Here is a 25,470-nt window from a genome sequence, read left to right as displayed (position 1 = left end):
GATTCCTTATTTTCTTTAAAAGAATAACTTTTGAAGAACATACTTCTTAATTAATAAGAAGTATTACAATTAAGGTTGAGGTTGTCTAGGGTTGGTTATTGGATCTACTAAGGAAGGAATGTTGGTTTCCAAAATAGGATGATTAATAATTATCTCACACTGATAGGGTTTAGTGGAGTATGGTTAGGTAATGCAAGATATTAGGCATGGTTGCTATTAGGGTTAATCACCATGGTGTGATGCTAATTAAAGTTACTTAAGGATGATAATTCAAAGGATATGAGCTAGGGTTTGCATTTGGTTGACCCTATTTGATCAACCATGTAGGATAGGGGTGCATATATGGGGTACTAAATGATTGATAAAAGAGCTCCTACATTTTATGTGGACATAACAAGTATTTAATTGCTAATTATGGTTTTGTGGATCAAAAGTAGTTACATGATCACATATTCTAACCTAGGTTTAGGTTTAGAAGCAAATTAAGGTTTACATGAAATAATGGAGCTAGGGTTCCTAATGATATTAGGGTTTTAGGGATCACATGAAATGATGAGTTCATGGTTCTATTACTTATGAAATTAGGGTTGTCTAAATACCCTAAAATTCTTGAATTAATAACTTCACTTTAAGGTTGAAGTTATTAATATTTTTGAAATAAAATTAATATTGGATTTGGCATTTTATTATTTTCAATGAGTTAATAATTAAGGTAATTATTAATCAGGGTTTAAATCTCCACTAATAAAGATTTATTAAAATAACAAATAAAGAAAAATAGCTTTAATGTTTTCTTTAATTTCTTACTGGTTTTTATTTATTTTAGAAGGTTTTCTTAATTATTGAATTTTAATTCAATTTAGAATTAAAGAAAAGGCTTATTTAATAAGTACTAAATAATTAAATTTATTATTAAAAATAAAAATTTCATTTTATATTTTTATTGGATAGAGTTTAATTTTCTAAGAATTTTGATATCTTATTTACATTTTTCTGAGTTATAACGAATTTTCTACATATCTATAAAGTTTCAGTAATAATTGAATTGAAATTAAAATAAAGAAAACGGTTTGATACCGTGGCAAACCCTAACCCTAGTCACTGACCTGTGGGGTCAGTGACACGTCGACTGCCATGTGAGCAGTGACCAGTCAAAGTTGACCGGGAGTTTGACTCTACCGGCGGTTAAACGCCGGCGAGTTAGCGCGCGGCGGCGCCGCCGTTTTACGGCACCCCCGGACGCGCGACTAGGCTTTTCCGGACCCTCTCTACGCACTGAGGCTGCTGGTGGTGTTGGCTTCTCGAGAAACTCACCGGAGCATCGCCGGAGACCATGTCTGCGGCGGCGCAGCTCCGGCCAAGTGTCGAAATGAAGCTACAGGTGGCCATTTGATGCAAATTATAGGGCTACAGGTGCGTATTCATACCCTGGTTCTGTTGAGGTGGTCGGCGATGATGATCGTGGGCGGAGATGAGCTCAATTGCTTGTATGCCGGAGATGAACTGCGAAAGGGAATCTCCAAATTGGCATCAATCACTGCTCCCCCGGATGCTATCTTCCTCCTAGATGCTCTACTCGACAAGGCGCATCTCCTGGACCTCCGCACGGGTGCTGGGGTGGCTCCAACCGTCGGGTTCTTCCTCGACTCCGGCGGCCAGTAGGTGGAAATGGCGAGAGAAGGAGAGGTTCAGAGGACGATTGAGTGAGTGGAGAGGCACTAGGGTTCGCTGGGGAGTTTCAAAAAGTCTTTATAGCTCATGGCGAGGCTTAGAGCGTCAGCTCGACGGCGATGACTGGCCGGGATGAACGACAATGTCGGTGCATGATTCGGGCATGAATCTTGGCGATACAGGATAAGGTGGACGCGAGAGAGGTTATGGGCAGCTCTGGCTTGGTCGATGGCGTCCGCGTTCGTCCTTATCGACGACGGTGAGGTGGCCGGCGAAGTCCTGCACGTCGTCTCGGTGGCGTTCATGCGAGGAGGAGAAAGAAGACGATGGCCTGGCGAAACGGTATGCTGGGCTGGCCCTGGGCCGATCTTCTGCTGGGCTCTTTGGTGGGCTGCTCGGCCAGGTCAAGTCCAGGTGAGGCTTTGCTTCTTTTTCTCTTTTATTTATTTTCAGTTTTGTATTTCTCTTTTGATTTCTGTTTTTTTAATTCAAATTTCAATCATTCTGTTTTGCAGGTGTTTTATAATTTGAACTCCCTTAGGATTAATAAAGGATCAATGTATTACTGAGTTGTTTTGAATAACTATTTAATATATGAGAACTTTATTGCAATTTTTCATTTAGGTATGGTTTTATATATGAATTTGGATTTCCTTGTTCTTAGAGAATCAAATCTGTTTTTAATTATTAAAGTTGATAAGTTATACTCCAAGTGTTTATCATTAGGGCTTGATCTCTTAATTGAGAATTTGTTCCTATGCATATGATTTTATGAACACTTATTTATTAAGATCTTGTAGGTTTAATTATAACCCCATTTCAAGGTTAACACTATTATTATATTTTAATAGCACCTTTAAATACCTAGAGTAGATATTACTCTCATCATGGTTTGGTTTTGATTCTAATGATAAGTGGTTGATCACCACTTATGGGTTTTAATTATAAAATATATCACAAGGTTAATCTTAGGTTCATAATTGAAACCTAAGATATAGTTTGTGAGCACTTTCTAAGGTTCTAATGAGATTCACCTAATGGCAATTGGTTTGGATCTCATCTATGGCCTGGTTTGTTTTATGATCACCATAGTGATACATAAACTAGGGTTGAGGTTTGATTCTAGGTGGTGAGATGAGATGACACCATATTGCATGTGCTAGGGTTAATCTCCCCTAACCAAGATAATATGGTTACTTTCTTAATTGCTTCTGTGCCCATTTAATTACTAAGGATTTGAGAATTGGTTTTATCTTCTACCAATTAACTACAATTATTATCCTTAATTTAGCATTAAATTAACTACATTGGTTATAGTTCTTTTTATAGTTAACTTTGGTCTTATGGATGAACGGTTTCTCACCATATTAAATATGGAGTTTTACTCTAAGGTTTTCTTAGGCTCTTTATTTTATGAAATATAGGTATGGTAGGATTCTACTTATGATCACCAAATGGTTCACAAGTAAAAGATAAGATATAAACCTAGGGTTGCTTACTAGTTATCTTCCTATAATTTCATGTGGGAATGAAATCTACTTATTCTAGTAGGATTTAACTTATCCTCACATACTTCAAGAGCATGATCATGGTTAGACATGATCCACTTGTTCTTGATATCTTTACCTCAAGTTCTTAGGGTTTATGATCATCACTCAATTTATAATGATCAAGATTTGGCTTCCTAAATTATTTTTAATGGAATGGGTTCTCACTTTCATGATCAAGCATTGTCTTGATCAACTAGGATATATCTTGAATAAGATCCTAAGGTTCCTCTTAAAGATGATGATTTGAATACTTGGATGTATATCCAAGGTTTAACTCAAGGTTTGTTAATGCTTCTCTAATAATTATAATAGAACTCTCACCTCTCTAGGTTTGATGCTTAACTATTTGGAATAGAGAAGAATATATATTTATTGGGTTGATCTCCTTGTCATGTTTCCAAGTTTGGAGTAGAATGAATACCATGAGGTTCATGGTAGGATCATGGATTAGTTTAAGACATGGAAAAGATAAGTGAAGAATAGTTTCTCCAGTTATTGTTACTTGATTTCCAATTAAAGGGATGTTCATATGTTATGGCAAGGAGTACCATGTTGTGATCTTTAATAAGATCAAGTAGTTGATCCTTGAGTAAAGTGTTGGTGTGTTGATTATTAGTTCCATTTGATCTAACCCCTTAGATCAAATCATCTCTTCCCAAAACAAGGTTTTCACAGAGTCACATTGAGGTTTATAGCGCTTGACTTGATGAGCTACTTCAATTCCACCAAGGTCAAGTGAAACTTCAGTTGCTGTGACTGTTTTACTTTAAAGCGCGAAAATTCCCCAGATTCTCTATGCATGAATGCAATGCACACATCTGTTTCCTCTAATTTTGTAACCCTATTACCTGGGATATTACAGATTCCTAGTGCATTGGACCCATTAGTCATCTACTGTGACAACATGGGTGCCATCGCCAATGCACAAGAACCAAGGTCACACAAGAGGCTGAAGCATATCAAGCTGCGTTACCACTCGATTCGCGAGTACATCGAAGATGGAGAAGTAAAGATTTGCAAAGTACACACTGATCTGAATGTAGCAGATCCGTTGACTAAAGCTCTCCCTAGGGTAAAGCATGACCAACACCAGAATGCCATGGGTGTTAGGTATATTACAATGTAATCTAGATTATTGACTCTAGTGCAAGTGGGAGATTGAAGGAGATATGCCCAAGAGGCAATAATAAAAGTGGTTATTATATATCTTTATGTTTATGATAAATGTTTATATACCATGCTATAATTGTATTAACCGAAACATTGATACATGTGTGATATGTAAACAACAAAGAGTCCCTAGTATGCCTCTTAACTAGCTTGTTGATTAATGGATTATTAGTTTCATAATCATGAACATTGGATGTTATTAATAACAAGGTTATATCATTATATGAATGATGTAATGGACACACCCAATTAAGCGTAGCATAAGATCACATCATTAAGTTATTTGCTATAAGCTTTCGATACATAGTTACCTAGTCCTTATGACCATGAGATCATGTAAATCACTTATACCGGAAAGGTACTTTGATTACATCAAACGCCACTGTGTAAATGGGTGGTTATAAAGGTGGGATTAAGTATCCGGAAAGTATGAGTTGAGGCATATGGATCAACAGTGGGATTTGTCCGTCCCGATGACGGCTAGATATACTCTGGGCCCTCTCGGTGGAATGTTGTCTAATGTCTTGCAAGCATGTGAATGAGTTCATAAGAGACCACATACCACGGTACGAGTAAAGAGTACTTGTCAGGAGACGAGGTTGAACAAGGTATAGAGTGATACTGATGATCAAACCTCGGACAAGTAAAATATCGCGTGACAAAGGGAATTGGTATCGTATGTGAATGGTTCATTCGATCACTAAAGTCATCGTTGAATATGTGGGAGCCATTATGGATCTCCAGATCCCGCTATTGGTTATTGGTCGGAGAGAGTACTCAACCATGTCCGCATAGTTCGCGAACCGTAGGGTGACACACTTAAGGTTGGATGTTGAAATGGTAGAACTTGAATATGGAATGGAGTTCGAATATTTGTTCGGAGTCCCGGATGAGATCCCGGACATCACGAGGAGTTCCAGAATGGTCCGGAGAATAAGATTCATATATAGAAGTCATTTTATAAGATTTAAAATGATCCGGAAGGTTCTATGGAAGGTTCTAGAAGGTTCTAGAAAAGTCCGGAACAAACCACTTCCTCTACTGGGAGTCCTAGCTTGGGTAGGTTTCATGTGATATGGAAAGTTTTGGTTTGGGGTCTTATTTGAAGACTTGTAGACTAACTCTTGGGTGTTCCACCTATATAATGAGGGCCAAGGGGAGGGGCCGGCCACCCCAAGACCACAAGGTGGCCGCACCCCCTAGTGGCCGGCGCCCCCCTCTCCCAAACCCTAGCGGCCCTCTCTCCTCCACCACATCCCGCACGCTTAGCGAAGCTCCGCCGGGTTTCTCCACCACCACCGACACCACGCCGTCGTGCTGCCGGATTCAAGAGGAGCTACTACTTCCGCTGCCCGCTGGAACGGGGAGGTGGACGTCGTCTTCATCAACAACCGAACGTGTGACCGAGTACGGAGGTGCTGCCCGTTCGTGGCGCCGGGATCAAGATCTTCTACGCGCTTTTGCAAGCGGCAAGTGAACGTCTACCGCAGCAACAAGAGCCTCATCTTGTAGGCTTTGGAATCTCTTCAAGGGTGAGACTCGATAATCCCCTCGTTGCTACCGTCTTCTAGATTGCATCTTGGCTTGGATTGCGTGTTCGCGGTAGGAATTTTTTTGTTTTCTATGCAACGAATCCCTACACTTTGTTTCGTCGAATTCCGAGAATATTGCCCGAACAGCCTTTCTGGAACCAAAAAACAACAGAAAACAGGAACTGGCACTTCGGCATCTTGTTAATAGGTTAGTTCTAGAAAACGCATAAAAACATTATAAAGTGTGAGCAAAACATGTAGGTATTTTCATAAAACAAGCATGGAACATCAGAAATTATAGATACGTTGGAGACGTATCAGCATCCCCAAGCTTAGTTCCTACTCGCCCTCGAGTAGGTAAACGATAAAAAGAATAATTTCTGTAGTGACATGCTACTTACATAATCTTGATCATACTATTGTAAAGCATATGAGATGAATGAAGTGACTCAAGGCAACGATCTATATTTGCTAACAAATAGATAACATATAGCAAAACTTTTCATGAATAGTACTTTCAAGACAAGCATCAAAAGTCTTGCATAAGAGTTAACTCATAAAGCAATAAGTTCAAAGTAAAGGCATCGAAGCAACACAAAGAAAGATTTAAGTTTCAGCAGTTGCTTTCAACTTTCAACATACATATCTCATGGATAATTGTCAACACAAAGTAATATGATGAATGCAAATAAGCAAGTATGTAAGAATCAATGCACAGTTGACACAAGTGTTTTCTTCTAAGATGGAAGGAAGTAGGTAAACTGACTCAACATAAAGTAAAAGAATGGCCTTTCGCAGAGGGAAGCAGAGATTAAATCATGTGCTAGAGCTTTTCAAGTTTTGAATCATATAGAGAGAATAAAAGTAAAGTTTTGAGAGGTGTTTGTTGTTGTCAACGAATGGTAGTGGGCACTCTAACCCCCTTGCCAAACAGACTTTCAAAGAGCGGCTCCCATGATGTAGTTTATTTTTATTTTTGGGTGACACTCCTTCCAACCTTTTCTTTCACAAGCCATGGCTAACCGAATCCTCGGGTGCCTTCCAACAATCACATACCATGAAGGAGTGTCTATTTATTTTAGTTTTATTTAGATGACACTCCTCCCCACCTTTGCTTTCTCAAGCCATGGCTAACCGAATCCTCGGGTGCCTTCCAACATTTCACATACCGTGGATGAGTGTCTATTTGTGATTAATTGGGGCTAGGAACCCCATTGCCAGCTCTTTTTGCAAAATTATTGGATAAGCGGATGAAGCCACTAGTCCATTGGTGAAAGCTTCCCAACAAGATTGAAAGATAAAACACCACATACTTCCTCATGAGCTATAAAACATTGACACAAATAAGAGATGATAAATTTTGAATTGTTTAAAGGTAGCACATGAAGTATTTACTTGGAATGGCAGAGAAATACCACATAGTAGGTAGCTATGGTGGACACACATGGCATAGGTTTTGGCTCAAGGTTTTGGATGCACGAGAAGCATTTCCTCTCAGTACAAGGCTTTGGCTAGCAAGGTTGTTTGAAGCAAACACAAGTATGAACCGGTACAGCAAAACTTACATAAAAACATATTGCAAGCATTATAAGACTCTACACTGTCTTCCTTGTTGCTCAAACACTTTTACCAGAAAAATATCTAGACCTTAGAGAGACCAATCATGCAAACCAATTTCAACAAGCTCTACGGTAGTTCTCCACTAATAGGTTCAAACTACATGATGCATGAGCTTAAACATGATCTACTTGAGAGCTCAAAACAATTGCCAAGTATCAAATTATTCAAGACAATATGAGGCATTTTCTGTTTCCAACCAAATAGCAATAAGTGCAATAGCTTCCAACTTTTGGCACGAACATTAAAAGTAAAACAAAGAACAACGGTGTTCATATGAAAAGTGGAGCGTGTCTCTCTCCCACACAAGGATTGCTAGGATCCGAATTTAGTCAAAAACAAACAAAAATAAAAGCACACAGACGCTCCAAGTAAAGCACATAAGATGTGACCGAATAAAAATATAGTTTCAATAGAAGAAACCTGATAAATTGTTGATGAAGAAGGGGATGCCTTGGGCATCCCCAAGCTTAGACGCTTGAGTCTTCTTGAAATATGCAGGGATGAACCACGGGGGCATCCCCAAGCTTAGACTTTTCACTCTTCTCGATCATATATCATCCTCCTCTCTTGACCCTTGAAAACTTCCTTCACACCAAACTTCTCATAAACTTCATTACAGGGGTTAGTACTCAAAAAAAAACTTTAATCCACTTTAGTCCTGTAGTGACACATTGCAAGAACTCAATAAAACATTAGCTACAACTCTCCATGTCTAGAAAGCCTTGCTTAAAGTCCACAAGAGACAATGCAAAAAACAGAGACAGGATCTATCAAAACAGAACAGCCAGTAAAGACGAATTTGTAAGAGGTACTTCCGTTGCTCAAATCAGAAAACTCAAAACAAATGAAAGTTTGTACATATCTGAGGAACACGCATGTAAATTGGCAGATTTTTCCGAGTTACCTACAGAGAGCCCTGCCCAAATTCGTGACAGATAGAAATCTGTTTCTGCGCAGAAATCCAAATCTAGTATCAACCTTCTATTAGAGACTTCACTTGGCACAACAATGCGATAAAATAAAGATAAGGAGAGGTTGCTACAGTAGTAACAACTTCCAAGACACAACAAAACAGTAGCAAAATAAAGACATGGGTTATCTCCCAAGAAGTGCTTTCTTTATAGCCATTAAGATGGGCTCATCAATTTTAATGATGCACTCGCAAGAAATAAGAGTTGAAGCAAAAGAGAGCATCAAAAAGCAAATTCAAAACACATTTAAGTCTAACCCACTTCCTATGCATAGAAATCTTATACACAAATAAATTCATGAAGAACAAAGTGGCAAGCATAGGAAGATAAAACAAGAGTAACCTCAGAATTTTCAGCGTATAGAGAGGTGTTTTAGTACCATGCAAATTTCTACAACCATATTTTCCTCTCTCATAATAATTTTCAGTAGCTTCATGAACAAACTCAACAATATAACTCACATAAAGCATGCTTTTCATGATCCACAAACATATAATTTTTATCAAGCTCAAAAATAGTGGGATAAAAACTTTCAAACCCACTTTAATCAATAATATAACAAGATGATTGATCATTATCAAGAGATATGTGACTCATAGATAAAGTCAAGACCTCTCCAATCCTATTTTCATTAGTAGTACAATTAATATTATCAAGTAACATAGGACCATCATCTAGAGCTTTATCATAAACATTTGCTACGCAAAACTCTTTAGTACCATGCATTTCGACATCAGGAACAAACAAAGCATTATCATAAGATTTATCAAAATAGCATGGATTATCATAGATAACAGTAGCATAATTATTCTCACAAGTTTTACTCATAGGTAATATTTCAAGAGAATCCACAGGAACATAATATTCAACCTCCTTTGGTAAGCATGGAGGACAATCAAACAGTGTAAGAGATAAAGAGTTACTCTCATTAGAAGGTTGGCATGGGTAGCTAATCCATTCTTCCTCCTTTTGTTCATTACTCTCCTCTTCTTTTTCATCTAATGAGCTTTCAGGTTCATCAATTTCTTCTTCCACAAGTTCCTGCAAATTGTGAGTGCATTCTTGTGCATTAATGAGTCTCTCTTTATAATCAATGATATAAGGATTATCGCTGTAACTTTCTATGCAAAAATTAAGGATAGAAGAGACATAATCTTTAAGGTCCTTACAAACAACACAAGTTTCATAATTTTTAGACATGAAGGATTCGATCTCAGAGGCTCCCATAAATATGATAAATTGTTCTACTTCTTCGAACCCAAGATGAATATAGTTATTCCAATTGTAGTTCATAATTAAAACTTCTTCACTAAAGCCACATTGGAATTTCAGATGTTTAGTATCCTGTTGAGAGCAACAGTTTATATCATGGCGTTTAAGCAAGATTTTAGCAATTGTATTCAATTTTTCTATCACAGCACTCATCACTTCACCCGCTCTTGATTCTCTATAATTATTATATAATTCAATAAGCTCCAACATAGTTATGCGTTCTTCCATAACAACGGTTTTTAATTTTTAGGTTTTTCAAATTTTTATGGATTTTTGGATATATGATAAAAATAAAACAAGACAAAAAGAAACTAAGCAAAAGTAAACTAAGAAAAATAATACTAGACAGAAATAAACTAAGCACAAATAATCTAAATAAAAGTAAACTAAGCAAAATAAAATAAAACAAAAACAAGAGAGAGGTAGAGTGTACTCCCCAGGTGAACTTATGAGTAGAGCTATGCCTCCCCGGCAACGGCGCCAGAAAATAGTCTTGATAACCCACAAGTATAGGGGATCGCAACAGTCTTCGAGGGAAGTAAAACCCAAATTTATTGATTCGACACAAGGGGAGGTAAAGAATACTTATAAGCCTTAACAACTGAGTTGTCAATTCATTACCTGGAAAAGCACTAGTAACAGGGGTGATGTGAAAGCAACAGTAATATGAGAGCAATAGTAATAGTAACACAACAGCAGTAACAGTAACACAGAAGCAATGACACCAGAAAATAGTTGATACTACTTCCAATGACATATAGAACGAGTATATGATGATGAGAGATGGACCGGGGTTCCCAGCAATCTACACTAGTGGTAACTCTCCAATAACAAGTGACAAGTGTTGGGTGAACAAATTACAGTTGGGCAATTGATAGGATTGAAAGAATTAAGACAGAACATCAAGATTATTAATCATGTAGGCATGTTTTCCATATATAGTTATACGTGCTCGCAATGAGAAACTTGTACAACATCTTTTGTCCTACCAGCCGGTGGCAGCCGGGCCTCAAGGGAATCTACTGGCTATTAAGGTACTCCTTTTAATAGAGCACCGGAGCAAAGCATTAACACTTGGTGAAAACATGTGATCCTCATATCACAGCCTTCCCCTCCGGTTGTCCCAATTTCTGTCACTTTGGGGCCTCGGGTTCCGGACAACAATATGTGCAAACAACTTGTAGATACAATCTAAGCAATAATTATAGAGCTTAAATCTAAGATCATGCCACTCGGGCCCTAGTGACAAGCATTAAGCATAACAAGATTGCATCAACAATAACTTCACAAACTTTATAGATAGACTAATCATAATGTATCATCCATCGGATCCCAACAAACACAACACCGATTACATCAGATGGATCTCAATCATGTAAGGCAGCTCATGAGATCATTGTATTGAAGTACATGGGAGAGAGAGTACCAACTAGCTACTGCTAGAACCCGTAGTCCATGGGAGAACTACTCACGGAGCATGACGGAGGCGGTGGCGTCGATGGAGATGGCTTCCGGAGGCACTTCCCCGTCCCGGCGGCGTGCCGGAACAGAGATTCTGTCTCCCGAATTGGAGTTTCGCGATGGCGGCGGCGCCCCTGGAATCTTTCTGGAGTTTCGTCAATCGGTATCGCGTTTTTAGGTCGAAAGGGCTTATATAGGCGAAGAGGCGGTGCAGGGAGGTGCCTGGGGCCTCCTCACCATAGGCTGGCGCGGCCAGGCCTGGGGCCGCGCCGCCTTATGGTATGGTGGCCCTCTGGCCCGCCTCCGACTCTCCTTCGGTGTTCTGGGGTCTTCCGGGAAATAAAAGATACTGGGTCTTTGTTTCGTCGAATTCCGAGAATATTGCCCGAACAGCCTTTCTGGAACCAAAAACAACAGAAAACAAGAACTGGCACTTCGGCATCTTGTTAATAGGTTAGTTCCGGAAAACGCATAAAAACATTATAAAGTGTGAGCAAAACATGTATGTATTGTCATAAAACAAACATGGAACATCAGAAATTATAAATACGTTGGAGACGTATTAGACGCTCATGAAAGGGACGCCACACAAAAAGATTAGATGAATGAAATAGTTACCCGAAAGATCAGTCTGTGCTATAGTTTCATAAAAAGGTTATTTTTGCGTCACTTTCACCAAACCCGGGCGGCACGACAGCATAGTAACCTAGTGACCGACTGCACCGTGGGTCCCACATGTCATAATCACCTCCCCAAAACCAGCAATCCCCAAACCCCACGGAACCCAAACCACCTCCCACTCCTCTTCTCCCCAGCTCCCCTCCCGCCCCCATCGCCGCCGCCGCCACCGGCGACGGCGACCCCGATGGGCGCCACCGCCTCCGTCCTCTCCCTCCCCGCGGCCGCCTCCTTCCCCCTATCCGCCACAGCCATCGCGGGCGCCGCCGGCTGCTTCGCCCTCGGCTACCTCCTCGCGCTCGCCCGCCTCCCCCTCCACGCCGCCGCCCCCGCTTCCGGGGACGACGATTCCGAGGAAGACTCGGAGGAAGATGATGACGAAAATTCCGGCCGCGGCAAGGCGGCCAAGCGAGCGGCCGCGCGGAAGCGGACCGGGCTCAGGCTGCTCTTCTGGTCCAGGAACGTGGTCACCAAGTCCGACTCTGCCAGGGAGGCCGAGAGGGCTCAGGCGCAGACCGCCAAGGCACCCCTGGAGATCGAGAACCTTGCCAAGATAATAGAGGATTTCAAAATGGTATTGCCCTTGGGGTGAAGTGCTCCGTTTACTCGGTTTGTTAAGTGTTTTGATTTGATGCGGGGGAGAGAGAAAGGGAGATTGATTCCGGTGGTTTTGTTTCCGTGGTGTGTAGGTGCTCGTGGTCAGGAACGACCTAAAGATGGGGAAGGGGAAAATCGCCGCACAATGCAGGTAACACTTTTTTCACTCATCAGGATTCTGAAGTTACCGTGTGGTTAGTAGTCGGTCTAAAGTTAAGCCTGTCCATCTTCGCAATATTGGGCTGAACCGTTGAAGTACCAGTTTTGGAATTTATATTGTTGTCACCACTGACAATTCATGTGAGTGGAATAAGGTCTAAAATGATTTTGCCATCCTATTTATGCCATATATGTGTCTGTCAGGAATGAAAATGCAACTGCAATCACAAACTGGTCATGCCAGTGCCATGTGACTGAACCTTAATCTATCTTGCTGCCTGTGCTCTATACACCACTGTTTTCTAATAGTTGGTGTCATGTCCTTCAGATATACCCTACAGACATAGTATCGTGAACGACTATTTGTTTTTGTCTGATAAAACCAGGTGCCGGCCTCACCTTATTCAAAATTAGGATTTGTCTATTGTCTTGGGGAAAAAAAACATGGTATTAGCATTTGCCACAACACTTGCACCAGCAAGGTTTCTTCATCAAGGACAACTTTCCTCGCATTCATACTCCGTTCTGCCAAATAACCGTGGGAACATTTATTGTGAGTTGCGATGTCCAAATGTTTATCTTTGTTACCATGTCAACCAGCCAATAGATTTTCCACCCGAGCTCCTTAAGACAGTGAAGGAAAATGTAGTTACCAAACTAAATGCTTTCTTCACCATTATGATGACATTCCTCGATCCTAATTGTACTAACTAGAACAAGAAATTAATCTAACAGTCTATTACCAGGTGGTTGCTTGTATTCTGCAAGACGTTTCAACATCTTTGAACAATGATAGGCCTGCTGCAGAACTTGTATTAGGTTAATCATGTTTACATGCATATTGTCAAGGAGCTGTGGAACATAGCATGTCAATCACGAAACCATGTTTATCTTTGCTTCTAAGTGCATAAGCACTCTCAGAAATGGATTAGTTATGATGTTTTTATTTTGCATGTATTTGTTATGTTTTCATGGGAGTTGTGGTGGCTTATTATGCTATTTATTTCCTCTTTCTGTTTGCTCAGCCATGCAACACTGGGCTTGTTTAAGAAACTCCAACAGAGAGCACCAAAGTCATTACGAAGGTATTGTTAAATGATCAATAAATACTTTCTGCTGCTCGTATTTTGTATAATCAGATATATTAGTTTGTCACAGAGATAATAAAAATGAAACCAAATTTCATTTATTTTAATGTTTATGTTTTGCAGGTGGGAGAGGTGTGGGCAAGTGAAGGTGGTTGTGAAAGTAGAAAGCGAGGAAGATATGCTTGTTTTACAAGTAAATATAAATATTCTGCCTTGTTGAGCACTAGCTCATTATTCTTGAAATTACCTTGGGGTATTAACAGATAGTAACACAGAAAAAAACATGTTCGAAACAGCAATTAAATATTTTGCTCTTATCAGTCATAGCCATTAGTAACTTAAATATCCTTTCCAAACAGTTGCCTGATAAGGTATTATTATCTAATATATTTCTGTCTAAAAAAACTGGGCATTTTGCTGGAGAATCTCCTTCCTAAACTACTCCAATAACTTTGTTCCTTCTCCTTTTCTTAGAAAATGAAACATTTGATTTTTACTTGGCCTTATACTCTTTTGTTCTCCTTTTAGAGAAATCTTTTATTTTACCCCTAACTGTATTTAAACAGAAGTTAAGTTTATATTTTTTTCTTAGACATGCTTATCATTTGGCATAATTTTGCTTTTCTGCCGATTTATTCTTCTAGTTCCCATGAAATTTAAATTTACTTTTGGGTATAGGGGAGAGCAAAATCCTTGAATCTGCCAACTCACATTACCATTGATGCTGGAAGAACACAGATTGCACCAAGTGAGTTCTCTAGTCTTCAATTGTACAATTGTCAAGATCCAATTTAATTCTCTCTGCTTATGCTTTCGATTGATTTTTTTGCATTGCAATCCTGTAGATTCAAGAACAGTCATGGCTATTCTTGGTAAGTAACATGAATGCATTTGAGTCTATCATGTTTATCAGTATGCGGGGACTCTAGTGAACTAATACATCGTTGCTGATTCTATTGTAGGGCCGGCTGACATGGTTGACGATGTTACTGGTGGTCTGAAGCTCTTGTAACACCACTTCAACATTCTCAAACACGGGGTTCACAGAGCAGTGCTGCGACTTTGCAATCTACCGTGGTCTTGCGCTTCCAGTGATCTCGTGCTGAAGAATGAAGCTTTTGGCTTCATTGGTTAACTTGATGTCGTTTTTCTTGGATTTGTTTGGAAGAAGGTTGTGTCCACTTTTACTTGTATTGAGTTGTATCAACTGTTGTCTTTTAAGATGAGATTTCAGTAAATCCACTGGTTACATTACATATATGAATAGGATAGTTTTTCTGTTTCCATTCCATGAAAAATCATAGTTATGCTTGATTATGGTATGAATATCTTACAAATAGGATTAGTTAGTTCATTCCAAAGGTCAATTATCGCCTATAAGTCAATAACAACGAAATTATATGTTCTTTGGCATGATTGATAGTGGTGAAGTCCTTCCGGTATAAATTCCTGTCTATTTTGAATGATGAAACAGAAATACGAACATACATTGCAGTGTAAAAATACATCATCAATTAGGAACGAACCTACAAGAAACTAATTTTTTTTGTCTGCCGATCAAAGATTGTTAAAAGAAAACTAATCAAAACTAGCACAGACGAAACCAAAGGATGAAGCGCGAGCCAGATATGGCCCAAGATGTTTCAGCCCGAGTCCGGCCCATCTCTCCCTCACACACGCTAGAGTTCGTTGCCTTCTCCCCCTCACAAGCAAATAACTAAAAGTTCGTCGCCGGCGCCGCCGGCAAAGTGAGGGGGGAATAACTAAAAGTTCGTTACCTTCATCTTCCTCCTGGACTTGGTTGAGGGGCACGTGCACGCCTGAGAATATTAAGGTAAAGTAAGATTAAAAACTTTGTTTAATTGCTTCCATAACTGACTAATATTCCCCAGCTGGACCTTTATTCCACAAGGGATGGTGCTGATGATTGCTTGAGATATAGTACTACCTGACTAGATCTGAATCACTTGCAGCTGTTGTCCAAGGGTCTCTCACTCGCTGGCTACTTCTTGAAGATCAGGGAGCGCTAGTTGCTCTAAGCAAGGACAAGGAAGATCTATCTCTCATCACTCTAGCTGATTCAACCTCAAGGTATAACTGATTTCAGCTCCACCACTGAAAACTACAGCTTGATTTTCCGTTTCGTCGTAGCTGATTTTCTCTCCAAAAGGGATGATCTCCTCTGTTGCATTGCATATATATAGCCCTGTTTTATTGTTTCTCTACAAAATGCTAGTCTCTGGTGAGTGGTGATTGAATTGATTATCTTTAGTTTCCATGGTTGGCATATATACCATGGACATATTTTTAGCATGGGATTGCTGGTGTGAATGGTAGTAACAACGAATACTTTATTTGCATGCTTGTTTTCTACAGCAAATGGAGGGGGTTTTGTCGGCTTTGACATCCTATGTCGTCAATATGATCGCCGATATGACCAAAGAAGAGGTGGCCAAGCTGATCGGAGTTTCCGGCAAGATCGACAAACTGAGTCTCACACTCACGGACCTCAAGAAATTCCTTTCAGATTCCGAAAGAAAGATCATCACCGACGAGCGTGTGCAGGGTTGGTTAGTGGAACTGAAGCACACAATGTACGAAGTCACCAACATCCTCGACCTATGTCAGCTCAAGGTCATGGAGCAGGGTCCATCCAAGGACATGGGGTGCCTTAACCCCCTGCTCTTCTGCATGCGTAATCCTCTCCATGCCCACAACATTGGCAGCCGCATCCAAGCGCTCAACGAGAAGCTGGATGGACTCTCCGAGAGGGCTCTTACTTTCAGTTTTATCAAGCTGGAAGTTTACCAAGACCGGAATACGACCCACCCTCTGCTTGTTGATCGCAAGACCGATCCGCTGCTGGAGCGGTCTGCCGTGGTTGGAGAGAAGATCAAAGACGACACAAGAGCAATTATCCAGCTGCTCACGAAGGAGGTCACTGAGAAGAGTGATACCAGCATGGTGGTTGCCATTGTTGGTGTTGGTGGGATCGGCAAGACCATCCTCAGCAAGAACGTCTTCAACGACGAGGTCATCCAAGGCAAGTTTGCCAAGAAGATATGGTTGAGTATCACACAGGAGTTCAATGGGGCTGAGCTACTGAGGACGGCCATCATCACTGCTGCCGACGGAAAACTTCCTGAATCTGTAAGAATCTCTCAAGATAAAGCTGTACTTGGGCCAGAACTTGTGAGTGTCATCAGGGACAAGAAGTTCTTTCTTGTGTTGGATGACATGTGGGATACCAGTGTATGGAACAACCTGCTAAGCGCTCCTTTTAGCCACGGCGCCGCTGGTAGCCAAGTCCTCATCACCACCAGATATGATGCAGTTGCACGAGGCATGAGGGCAGTGCAACCGTATCACCATGTCAGCAAATTAGGGCCTGAAGATGGCTGGTTGTTGCTCACAAAGCAGGTGCCTTTAACCTCCACTCTATTTCAAGTGAATAGTAATCTATACATCAGCTAACAAGGGACATCATGATACTTTGATGTACTCTCAGTGCTTACTGCCTTAATTGATCCTAGTGTTTAATGCGTCACTATGTATGTCCACTGTTGTTTGATTAACATACTCATTTAAATAGGCCGACAGATGCAAATGTCTACACAACACTAACTGCTTGTATAACCACCACACTAAACTTGATGAATTTTCTTTTTTCCAATGGCTGTAGACCTTAAAGTTCTAGTTAGCTCTCCAGATAACTAAACTATCCCCTAACTGGATATTCTGAATTAATTACCTGTATGGCTGTTTCAGTGTCCAATTCTCTGGTATGTGCTGAGATAACTAGCTAGTCAGATCATTTTTATGTCGTAAAAAGACAGAGAAGGAGGCATTGACCCATCATGTACAAAATAATTTTTATTCAATGGATAATTTTATGATTTAGCTGATTAAGTAGACCGTCTAATAGCCACTAATATCTTATGTGTTCCCTATTAACTCTACCTGCAGGTACTCGGAATGGAGAAAAGTGATCCCGCGATTGATATGCTAAAAGATATTGGACTGCAAATTATAGAAAAATGTGATGGATTACCACTTGCCATAAAAGTGATGGGAGGACTCTTATGTCAGAAGGGGAAAGAACGTCGTGATTGGGAAAAGTTTCTACATGATGCTATATGGTCAGTCTCTCGGATGCCGGAAGAGCTAAACTATGCAATATATCTTAGCTATGAGGACTTGTCTCCTTGTTTAAAGCAATGCTTTCTGCACTTCTCCCTAAAGCCTAAAAACAAACAATTAGATAATATGCAACTTGTTAGCATGTGGATTGCTGAAGGGTTTATTCATGGGGACTCTGATATATTGGAGGAATTAGGAAACGAGTACTATAAAGAGCTAATATCAAGGAACCTTATAGAGTTGGATACATCATGTATCGGCGAATATATTTGCAACATGCATGATGTTGTTTGTTCATTTGCTCATTTTATGACTAAAGATGAAGCACTAGTAGCTCACAACGGAGAAGCTATTAGTAAACATAGTTTGCAAAGGTTTCTTAGGTTATCTATAAAAACCCAGGGAGTAGAATCAGATGAATTTGAATGGAGAAATTTACAAGATCAGAAATCGTTAAGATTCATAATATTTATTGGGAATTTGAAGATTCAGCCTGGTGATTCCTTGGTTAGCTTTTCTAGTCTACGGACTCTACATGTAGAATCATCAAATTTTGGCTTGTTGGTTGAATCCCTGTGTCAGCTCAAACATTTGAGGTATTTGACAGTAGAAGGATGCAATGATATAGAAAGCCTGCCAGAGAACCTTCACGAGATGAAATTCTTGCAACATATTAGTCTTGATGGTTGTAAGAATATCGTCAAACTTCCTGATAGTACTGTAAAGTTACGAGAACTGAGATATCTTGACATGGATGGCACATGTGTAAAAAGTATGCCTAGGGATTTTCGTGCTCTAACAAATTTGAGGACACTATATGGGTTTCTTGCCCACATGGATGGTGATTGGTGCAGTTTGGAAGAGCTTGGGCCTCTTTCCCAGCTTAGGGTGATTGGATTAGTGGGTCTGGAGAATGTATCTAATGCCTCATTCGCGGCAAAGGTTAGGCTTGGTGCGAAGGTGCATCTTTCTGTGATGATCTTATACTGTAGAAGTAGACTACAGGATGATGGATTGGTCAAACATGGAGCCTCTGAGAAGGATCAAGGAATACTTAAAGAGGTGTTTGATAAGCTCTGTCCTCCGTCTTGTATAGAAGATATTCGCATACATGGATATTTTGGGCGTCAGCTCCCAAGATGGATAATGTCCACAGCACCGGCGCCCCTCAAGAGCTTGAAGATACTAATAATAGAGAACCTGGTTTGCTGTACCCAACTCCCTAATGGTCTGTGTCAGCTCCCATGCTTGGAGTTTCTAAAGTTCAGTTGTGCTCCAGCAATAAAGTGTGTTGGCCCTGAATTCGTGCAGTCCTACGGGCAACGTCACCATACTTCATCCCAGCCGGCAGCTATGTTTCCAAGACTGTACGAAATGATCTTATCTGAACTGTTGGAATGGGAGGAGTGGGAATGGGAGGAGGAAATGAAAGCTATGCCCCTATTGGAAAAACTCCATATTGAAGATTGCAAATTGAGGTGTATTCCACCTGGCCTTGCTTTCCATGCAAGTTATTTGAAAACATTAACCTTATACAAACTCCAGCGCCTCGAATCTATTGAGAACTTTGTTTCTGTAGTTGAGCTTGACCTTTTTGAATTACCAGAGCTGACTAGGATCTCCAATTTTCCCAAGTTGGAAAAGCTTGAGATCAGCTGCTGCGAAAAGCTCGAGTCGCTGCAGGAGATGACTGCACTCCGCGAACTTGAGCTGTGCTATGGAGAGAAAGAACTCCCACTTTACCTGCATACTGTCAAGCCAAGCTATTTGCTGCTGTACTGCAGAGCAGAGATACTCACTTCCATGGCTGCTGGAGAATCTGGCCCTGAGTGGGACAAGTTCAGCCATATCCAGCATGTCGAGGCTTATGCAGATGATGACAACAATAGAATGCACCTGTCTTACACAAGCAAACCCTACAAGATGGATACAAAGATCGAGCCAAATCTGCAGGTAATATATAGTTCAATTGCCTCTGTCTGATATAAATAAATCTCCTCCAGTTGATTCCATCTCAGTTTTCTTTATATGCTAGAGGCAGCTGAATATAGTTCCTGGTGTTTAATTTTGCTTGGCAGGATGACGGTGAGGGGGGTGAAGAGGATTAAAATGAAGAGAAGTAGGCCGTAACTTGTCAAGAGGAAGTAGTAGTGACAAGAATATCTGAGGATGCGATGCAAATGCAATACAAGGATATGTATGTTCTTCTACTACTACTCTTTTGGCCTTTTCCACTTTTGAGTCTTCTACATTTTTTTTGGATCATAACATTGCTATATGCCCATCCTTGATTGTTATTTTTTGAGAGAGAAAACCCAATTTGGTATATGAAGTTGCCCCGGATGTGTGTTTTGGTCATGAACTTGCAAATCATGAATTCTGGGTCACGAAGTTGCCCCGCGCGAGTGTTTTGATCACTCCGTCACAGCGACCGTTAGTTTGCTGATGTGGCCAATTATGTTTTTGCAGAGTACCCAGTAAAATTTTATTTTTCCTATTTCTATTTTTTATAAATTAAATTATGTTTCAAATCTGTATTTAAGGACTAAAAAGGGTATATGTTACGGATTTTATTTGCCAAGACCTGCTAACGTTTATGAGACCTTGCTATGTAGCGAGAATTCAGAATGCATTTGACAATCTTCAGCTTGCTAGTGCTAGTTTTGGGCAATGAGTAGTGTTCCAGTATGAAGCTACACGATAACTTTAATATTCAGCTAGTATTTAAGCACAAAAGCGCCCCTAAAAATGGGTTTATTTTTACTTTACTTTTGCAGGCGGCTTTACTTTCTTCGTCTGGCCCATTTTAACGCCAAGTGTGCATCCGTGCAACCTCCGTGTGCAGGCAGGGGAATTAACTTTCCTTTTCGAAAAACAAAAATGCAACTTCGGTGATGTGATGAGGAGTTGTACGCCAAGTTGCACCTGTACTCCATATGTAGTGGTTGTACAGCTACATCTTTGATAGCCAGATTGTGGAGATGCTCGCTGGCAAGAAAACTAGGATGTAAAATGTGAAGCTTACAGCATAGCCAGAAGAATTGAATTTAGATTCCACATTGATTTGTAACCGAATATCATAGAAATTCATAAAGGGGAGAAGGAGAAGACGGGGCAGACGACAGACTGTTATTATGCAGAGTCGCTGACCTTGCTGCGTAAGAGGTTCTCAAGTGTTCTTCACACTAACTAGGTCATCGCCTATTTATAAGGAGGACATTATAATTCTGGATATTTTCTCCTAACATGGGTGGCAGCGTGACCTTCAGCTAGACCCTCCTAGCTAGTCTTTGTTACTGTTCTTTGGATTGTGTTTTTTTTTTATCTTTGAACCCTTTTGTGGTTTTGTAACGAATTTGTGTGCGGCTGTGTGCATCTCAGTTATGCAGAGGCCGGATCTATTGCGCAACTAATAAAGTGCCCATTTTTGAAAAAACATAAGTCTGGATGGTAAACCAGAATAATAGGAGTAGGATACAATGGTGTCAATACATCATCATGTAGGTAGTGGTACATGTATCGCGAATGAAGAACTGCGGCAACTTCCCTAAAAAAAAAAGAACTGCAGCAACTCTAAGTAAACCAGAATAATAGGAGTAGGATACAATGGTGTCAACACATCATCATGTAGGTAGTGGTACATGTATCGCGAATGAAGAACTGCGGCAACTCTAAGTAAACCAGAATAATAGGAGTAGGATACAATGGTGTCAATACATCATCATGTAGGTAGTGGTACATGTATCGCGAATGAAGAACTGCGGCAACTCTAAGCCGCTTTGAAGAATGGATAACACATCTAATCGTGGTATCTTGAATTTTTTGTGAAGCAACAGGGTCACACATATTGTTCCTCCTTAGTTTCTACTGATACGTAATCAGATGTATCAGCTGCTCTGCACCCTGCCGTTCTTCTCACTGAAGATCCGGTTGAGGATTGCGGCGAGCCTCACGCCTCCCTGGGCAATCCTCTTCTGGACGACCGGCAGCGCCTTGAAGAAGTAGTCATCTGCACGAAGTTTAATACTGTACTTTAATCCCAAGAAAACCTCCTCACATGAAACAGCGATCAGAAGATCTGATTTGGGTGATTGATTAGTTTGTCATTATACCTCCTAGGGTGATGTCCTGCTCCACGCCCTCGTAAGCGTCGCAGGCCAGCAGCGCGCTCTCCTTGGCGTACCTGCGATTCACCTTCAGCCGTCATACTATGCCGGAGTATATTTCGATCACCTTGGCAATGGCAGGCAGTTGATGGATGATGATGGTGAACTTACGTTTCAGCGCAGGTCTTTGTCCGGAGACGACACGCCTCCCACTGCTTCTCCTCGTTGGACCAGACATCCTGAAAGGAGACGGTGAAATTAAGCTGAAGTAGCGGTTCATATATGGAATGCAGCCATGCAGGAGCAAGACAGTATCGTGCAGTGGAAAGGTAGATTAGTAGGTTATACGTACGGTGATGTTGCGCTGGATGGCGTCGATCATGGTGGCCTGGTCGTTGTCGTAGAAGTCCTTCATGGCCGTCTCGATGACGCTCACATCCCACACGTGGTGCAGGTTGCCCTTCCTGGTGTACCAGTGGACGATGATGGTGTTGCCGCCGAGGTCGTCGGCGTGGCCGCAGTGGAGCGGCTGGTGCACGTCGCCGACGAAGTGGGCCAGGAACATGAGGCTCTCCGTCGGATCATCTGGTATCAGCAGCAGTACGCGTGTTAAGAAGCATGGCAACTGACGCTGAACTTCGCGAGCAAGGGTATATCGATGAGCAATTACGCTTACATGGGCTTTCCGAGTCCTTGAGCGCGGCGGTGTAGTTGTTGATCGCCCCGACCACGCACCTGTCCTTCTCCCCCTTGGTGTCGTGGCAGTCCCCTGTCCAAGATTAACAAGTCAGCTTCCAAGCACAGAGAAAAATGATTGGCATTTAGCTCACTCTATCAAACTGACAGTATGATTCCGGCCCAAAGCCGTATATTCCCTCTGAGATCCATCAACGAGGGACGGTGTATGCCTTTTTTTTTCTCTTCTCTCAAGCGGTTAGCTGTAACAGCTACCGACCAGACAGATGGATGTGGGTTGCTTCAACAGCCGAGTGAACGTGACGTGAGCTACGTGTATGCCTAGGACTGCACTCGAGCACGGCAAATAACGTGTCAGGATGGACCTCTAATTAAGCACGAGCTCAAAGTCAAAGCACCCAACGTCGATCCGATCGCGACATGCTGTTACTAGGTTAGTAACACTATCTAATTAAACAGGTCTTCATCGAGAAAAAAATCTAATTAAACAATGCCAAACTATGCAACACAGCCATGTTTCACCCCCGAAACACAGATAGAATGTTACTCTGCATTTAAAAAAAACCCAGCTAAAATCGGGTGCATGCTTGGCAGGTTGACAGCAAGCACGGCTGCACGGGTAAAGGTAGCTTGAAGAATGAGAGGAGAGGAGGTAGCGCGAGGCGAGGTGAGCACGTACTGGCGTAGCTGAACTCGCAGTCGCCGGGGGTGTCGGCGAAGTGCAGCGGGCTGGACCACTTGTACCGGAACCGCTGGGAGTCCGCCCACGAGCACGCCTCCGCCAGCTCCCCGTTCGCCCACGCCGGCAGCAGCCCCTTCACCGCCGTCGCCGCCTCCTCCGTCAGGAAATTCTGCACCAACAAATTGTCCAGCCCGATCGATCACCCAACAGAGCATATATAACCCTCTACCTCGAGCGTCGGTGGTGCTACTACCTAACAAACAAATGATCGTCGGTTAGCTTACATCGGCGATCTTGCAGGTCATGTAGTGCCCCTCCTTGCCCCACGCCTCCGCCGCCGGAGCCATCGCCGCCGCCGCGACCAGCACGACCTGGAGCAGCAGGAGCAGCCTCATCCTGTAGCTCAACGCAAGCTTAGCTTCTCTCTAGCTACTCGCTATATCTCTTTGTTGGTGCGTTGCTTTCCTTCTTGTGTGTCGTCTACCTTCGGCACTGCTCCTCTATTTATACACCCGCGCGCCGGCTAGCCAATTAGACAACGACCGCGTTTTGGCAGATTCCTTCTCTGATCCGGATGCCTTGCGAGGAGTTTGGAACTCACAAGGAAGCTCTACTTAAATGTGAGCACAAGGTGGCCGGGTTGCTTGCGGCGCTATGTGACCGTCTCTCCCGGCCTGCTTGAAGTCGTGGTCTGTAAATTGGTCGGCGTGGTTCGCATGTGTGGCACGGAACAAAAATCGCTCGCTATCTGCCATTTAGTTTTGGTTGATGTGAGTTGGTGTATTGTCACCCTCTTCATACCACTGTAGGTATAGTAAGGTTGCTTTGAGATTGGTCTTTTGTATTGTTTCTTGTAAGGTTCGTGAATAATCTAATAAAAAAAGCCGTGTGCATCCTTTGTGCAGAAGCTGGGGCGATATTTCCCCCATTTCAAAAAAAAATCTGCCCGTTGCAGTCGCAAAGCCAACGAACGAACATGTGTCTCGTTTCTGAATTCTAATTGGTACGTACGTGGGGTACAAGATTTCAAGATCCATCGAGTTGAGAGTTTAGTTCCAATCTGGATTCCTGATTTTGCCGCACTCACTTGGTACTTACTCGTGAACAAACACAACGTGTTTTGGTAGCTCGCGTCCTATCCAAACAGACTCACTAGACGCGCAAAGCGAGTGATTGGAGGGCAGCAAGAGGTCTGCTTTGTGGCCGCACACTGATGTAAGAGCATCCTCACTCGTTGGCGCTCCCCACGACCAAATTCGGCGAAATTTTCGTCCGGATTGGATCAATTTTTGGCATGGGGGGCAGTATATTTCCAGTCGTGTGCTCCCCAAGCGGCGTTTCTCGGGGAAAAAGAGGATGGCCCGGGGAGTCCGGACGAAAGAGGAGACACGTGGGCGTGGGCGGTTGGTTTTGCTCCATCCGGAGTCCCCGAGCGCTCCCCGGGGGGCCGGGGATGGCGTGGGATCGCCGGATGAATTTAGGCCCAAATCCGGAGGAAATCGAGGAACCGGGGGCGCGACTGGGCCGGATTTCGCCGTCCGGATGTAAAAAACGGCTCGTGGGGGGCTTCTCGGGGAGACGAGTGGAGATGCTCTAAGCACTCGGCGAGACCAGATCCATTGGGGAACGGCCAAATCGGCGGGTATTCCATTGGCAGGCCCAGCGGCGCGAAAAGCGAAGATGCTGTGCACGGGAGCTCAGCGCGATATGGAGGGAGGACCGTGAAACCCTGGCGGCTCCGCGGCAAAGCTAGGTGTCATCTCCTCCATTCGTTCTCCTCCCACATTTGCACCCTCCAAAAATCCTCATTTCCATCCCCCTTTCGACACCGACGGCGAGGATATAGACCAACCCATACCAGTTGATTCCTCTACTCCGGCACCAGACCGTGGCCTTCGTCTGGATGAGGACCGGAGCTCGCCTTCTTCATCTCTAGCACTGGATGCACGACTTCGTGTCCAGCGAAGGCAGGGGCTCTTTTCTGACCTTGACTCGTTTCCCTTTGCCAAGGCGAAAGTAAAGCACACTTTCCTCCTCTACTATCTGCCCCCACCATAGATCGATTTAGCATGTACTA

The 25,470-nt window shown here is 42.2% G+C and overlaps 3 protein-coding genes across 3 annotated transcripts; 2 read left to right on the top strand and 1 right to left on the bottom strand.

Moving 5' to 3' along the window:
* The first annotated feature begins 12,015 nt into the window (after nt 1-12,015).
* On the top strand, nt 12,016-15,021 carry LOC127336861 (uncharacterized). Its single transcript, XM_051363729.2, has 7 exons — nt 12,016-12,499; nt 12,615-12,673; nt 13,707-13,766; nt 13,893-13,962; nt 14,448-14,517; nt 14,615-14,641; nt 14,732-15,021. Exons 1-7 carry the CDS (start codon nt 12,113-12,115, stop codon nt 14,779-14,781), a joined length of 723 nt encoding a protein of 240 aa, XP_051219689.1. The 5' UTR covers nt 12,016-12,112; the 3' UTR covers nt 14,782-15,021.
* Nucleotides 15,022-15,540: 519 nt separating this feature from the next.
* LOC127336862 (putative disease resistance protein RGA1) lies at nt 15,541-21,297 on the top strand. Its single transcript, XM_051363730.2, has 6 exons — nt 15,541-15,603; nt 15,743-15,860; nt 16,146-17,189; nt 17,736-19,862; nt 19,988-20,106; nt 20,687-21,297. Exons 3-5 carry the CDS (start codon nt 16,149-16,151, stop codon nt 20,015-20,017), a joined length of 3,198 nt encoding a protein of 1,065 aa, XP_051219690.1. The 5' UTR covers nt 15,541-15,603; nt 15,743-15,860; nt 16,146-16,148; the 3' UTR covers nt 20,018-20,106; nt 20,687-21,297.
* Nucleotides 21,298-21,585: 288 nt separating this feature from the next.
* LOC127336864 (endonuclease 2-like) lies at nt 21,586-23,885 on the bottom strand. The gene is made up of 7 exons (XM_051363731.2): nt 23,678-23,885; nt 23,391-23,562; nt 22,692-22,784; nt 22,368-22,600; nt 22,187-22,254; nt 22,022-22,092; nt 21,586-21,918 (listed from the first exon to the last, which is right to left on the bottom strand). The coding sequence occupies exons 1-7, from the start codon at nt 23,786-23,788 to the stop codon at nt 21,797-21,799; spliced, it is 870 nt and encodes a 289-aa protein (XP_051219691.1). The 5' UTR covers nt 23,789-23,885; the 3' UTR covers nt 21,586-21,796.
* Between the last annotated feature and the right edge of the window lie 1,585 nt (nt 23,886-25,470).

Source organism: Lolium perenne, chromosome 2 (assembly GCF_019359855.2).
Source record: "Lolium perenne isolate Kyuss_39 chromosome 2, Kyuss_2.0, whole genome shotgun sequence".
Lineage (NCBI taxonomy): Eukaryota > Viridiplantae > Streptophyta > Magnoliopsida > Poales > Poaceae > Lolium > Lolium perenne.
This window is presented reverse-complemented; position numbering and strand designations above follow the sequence as displayed.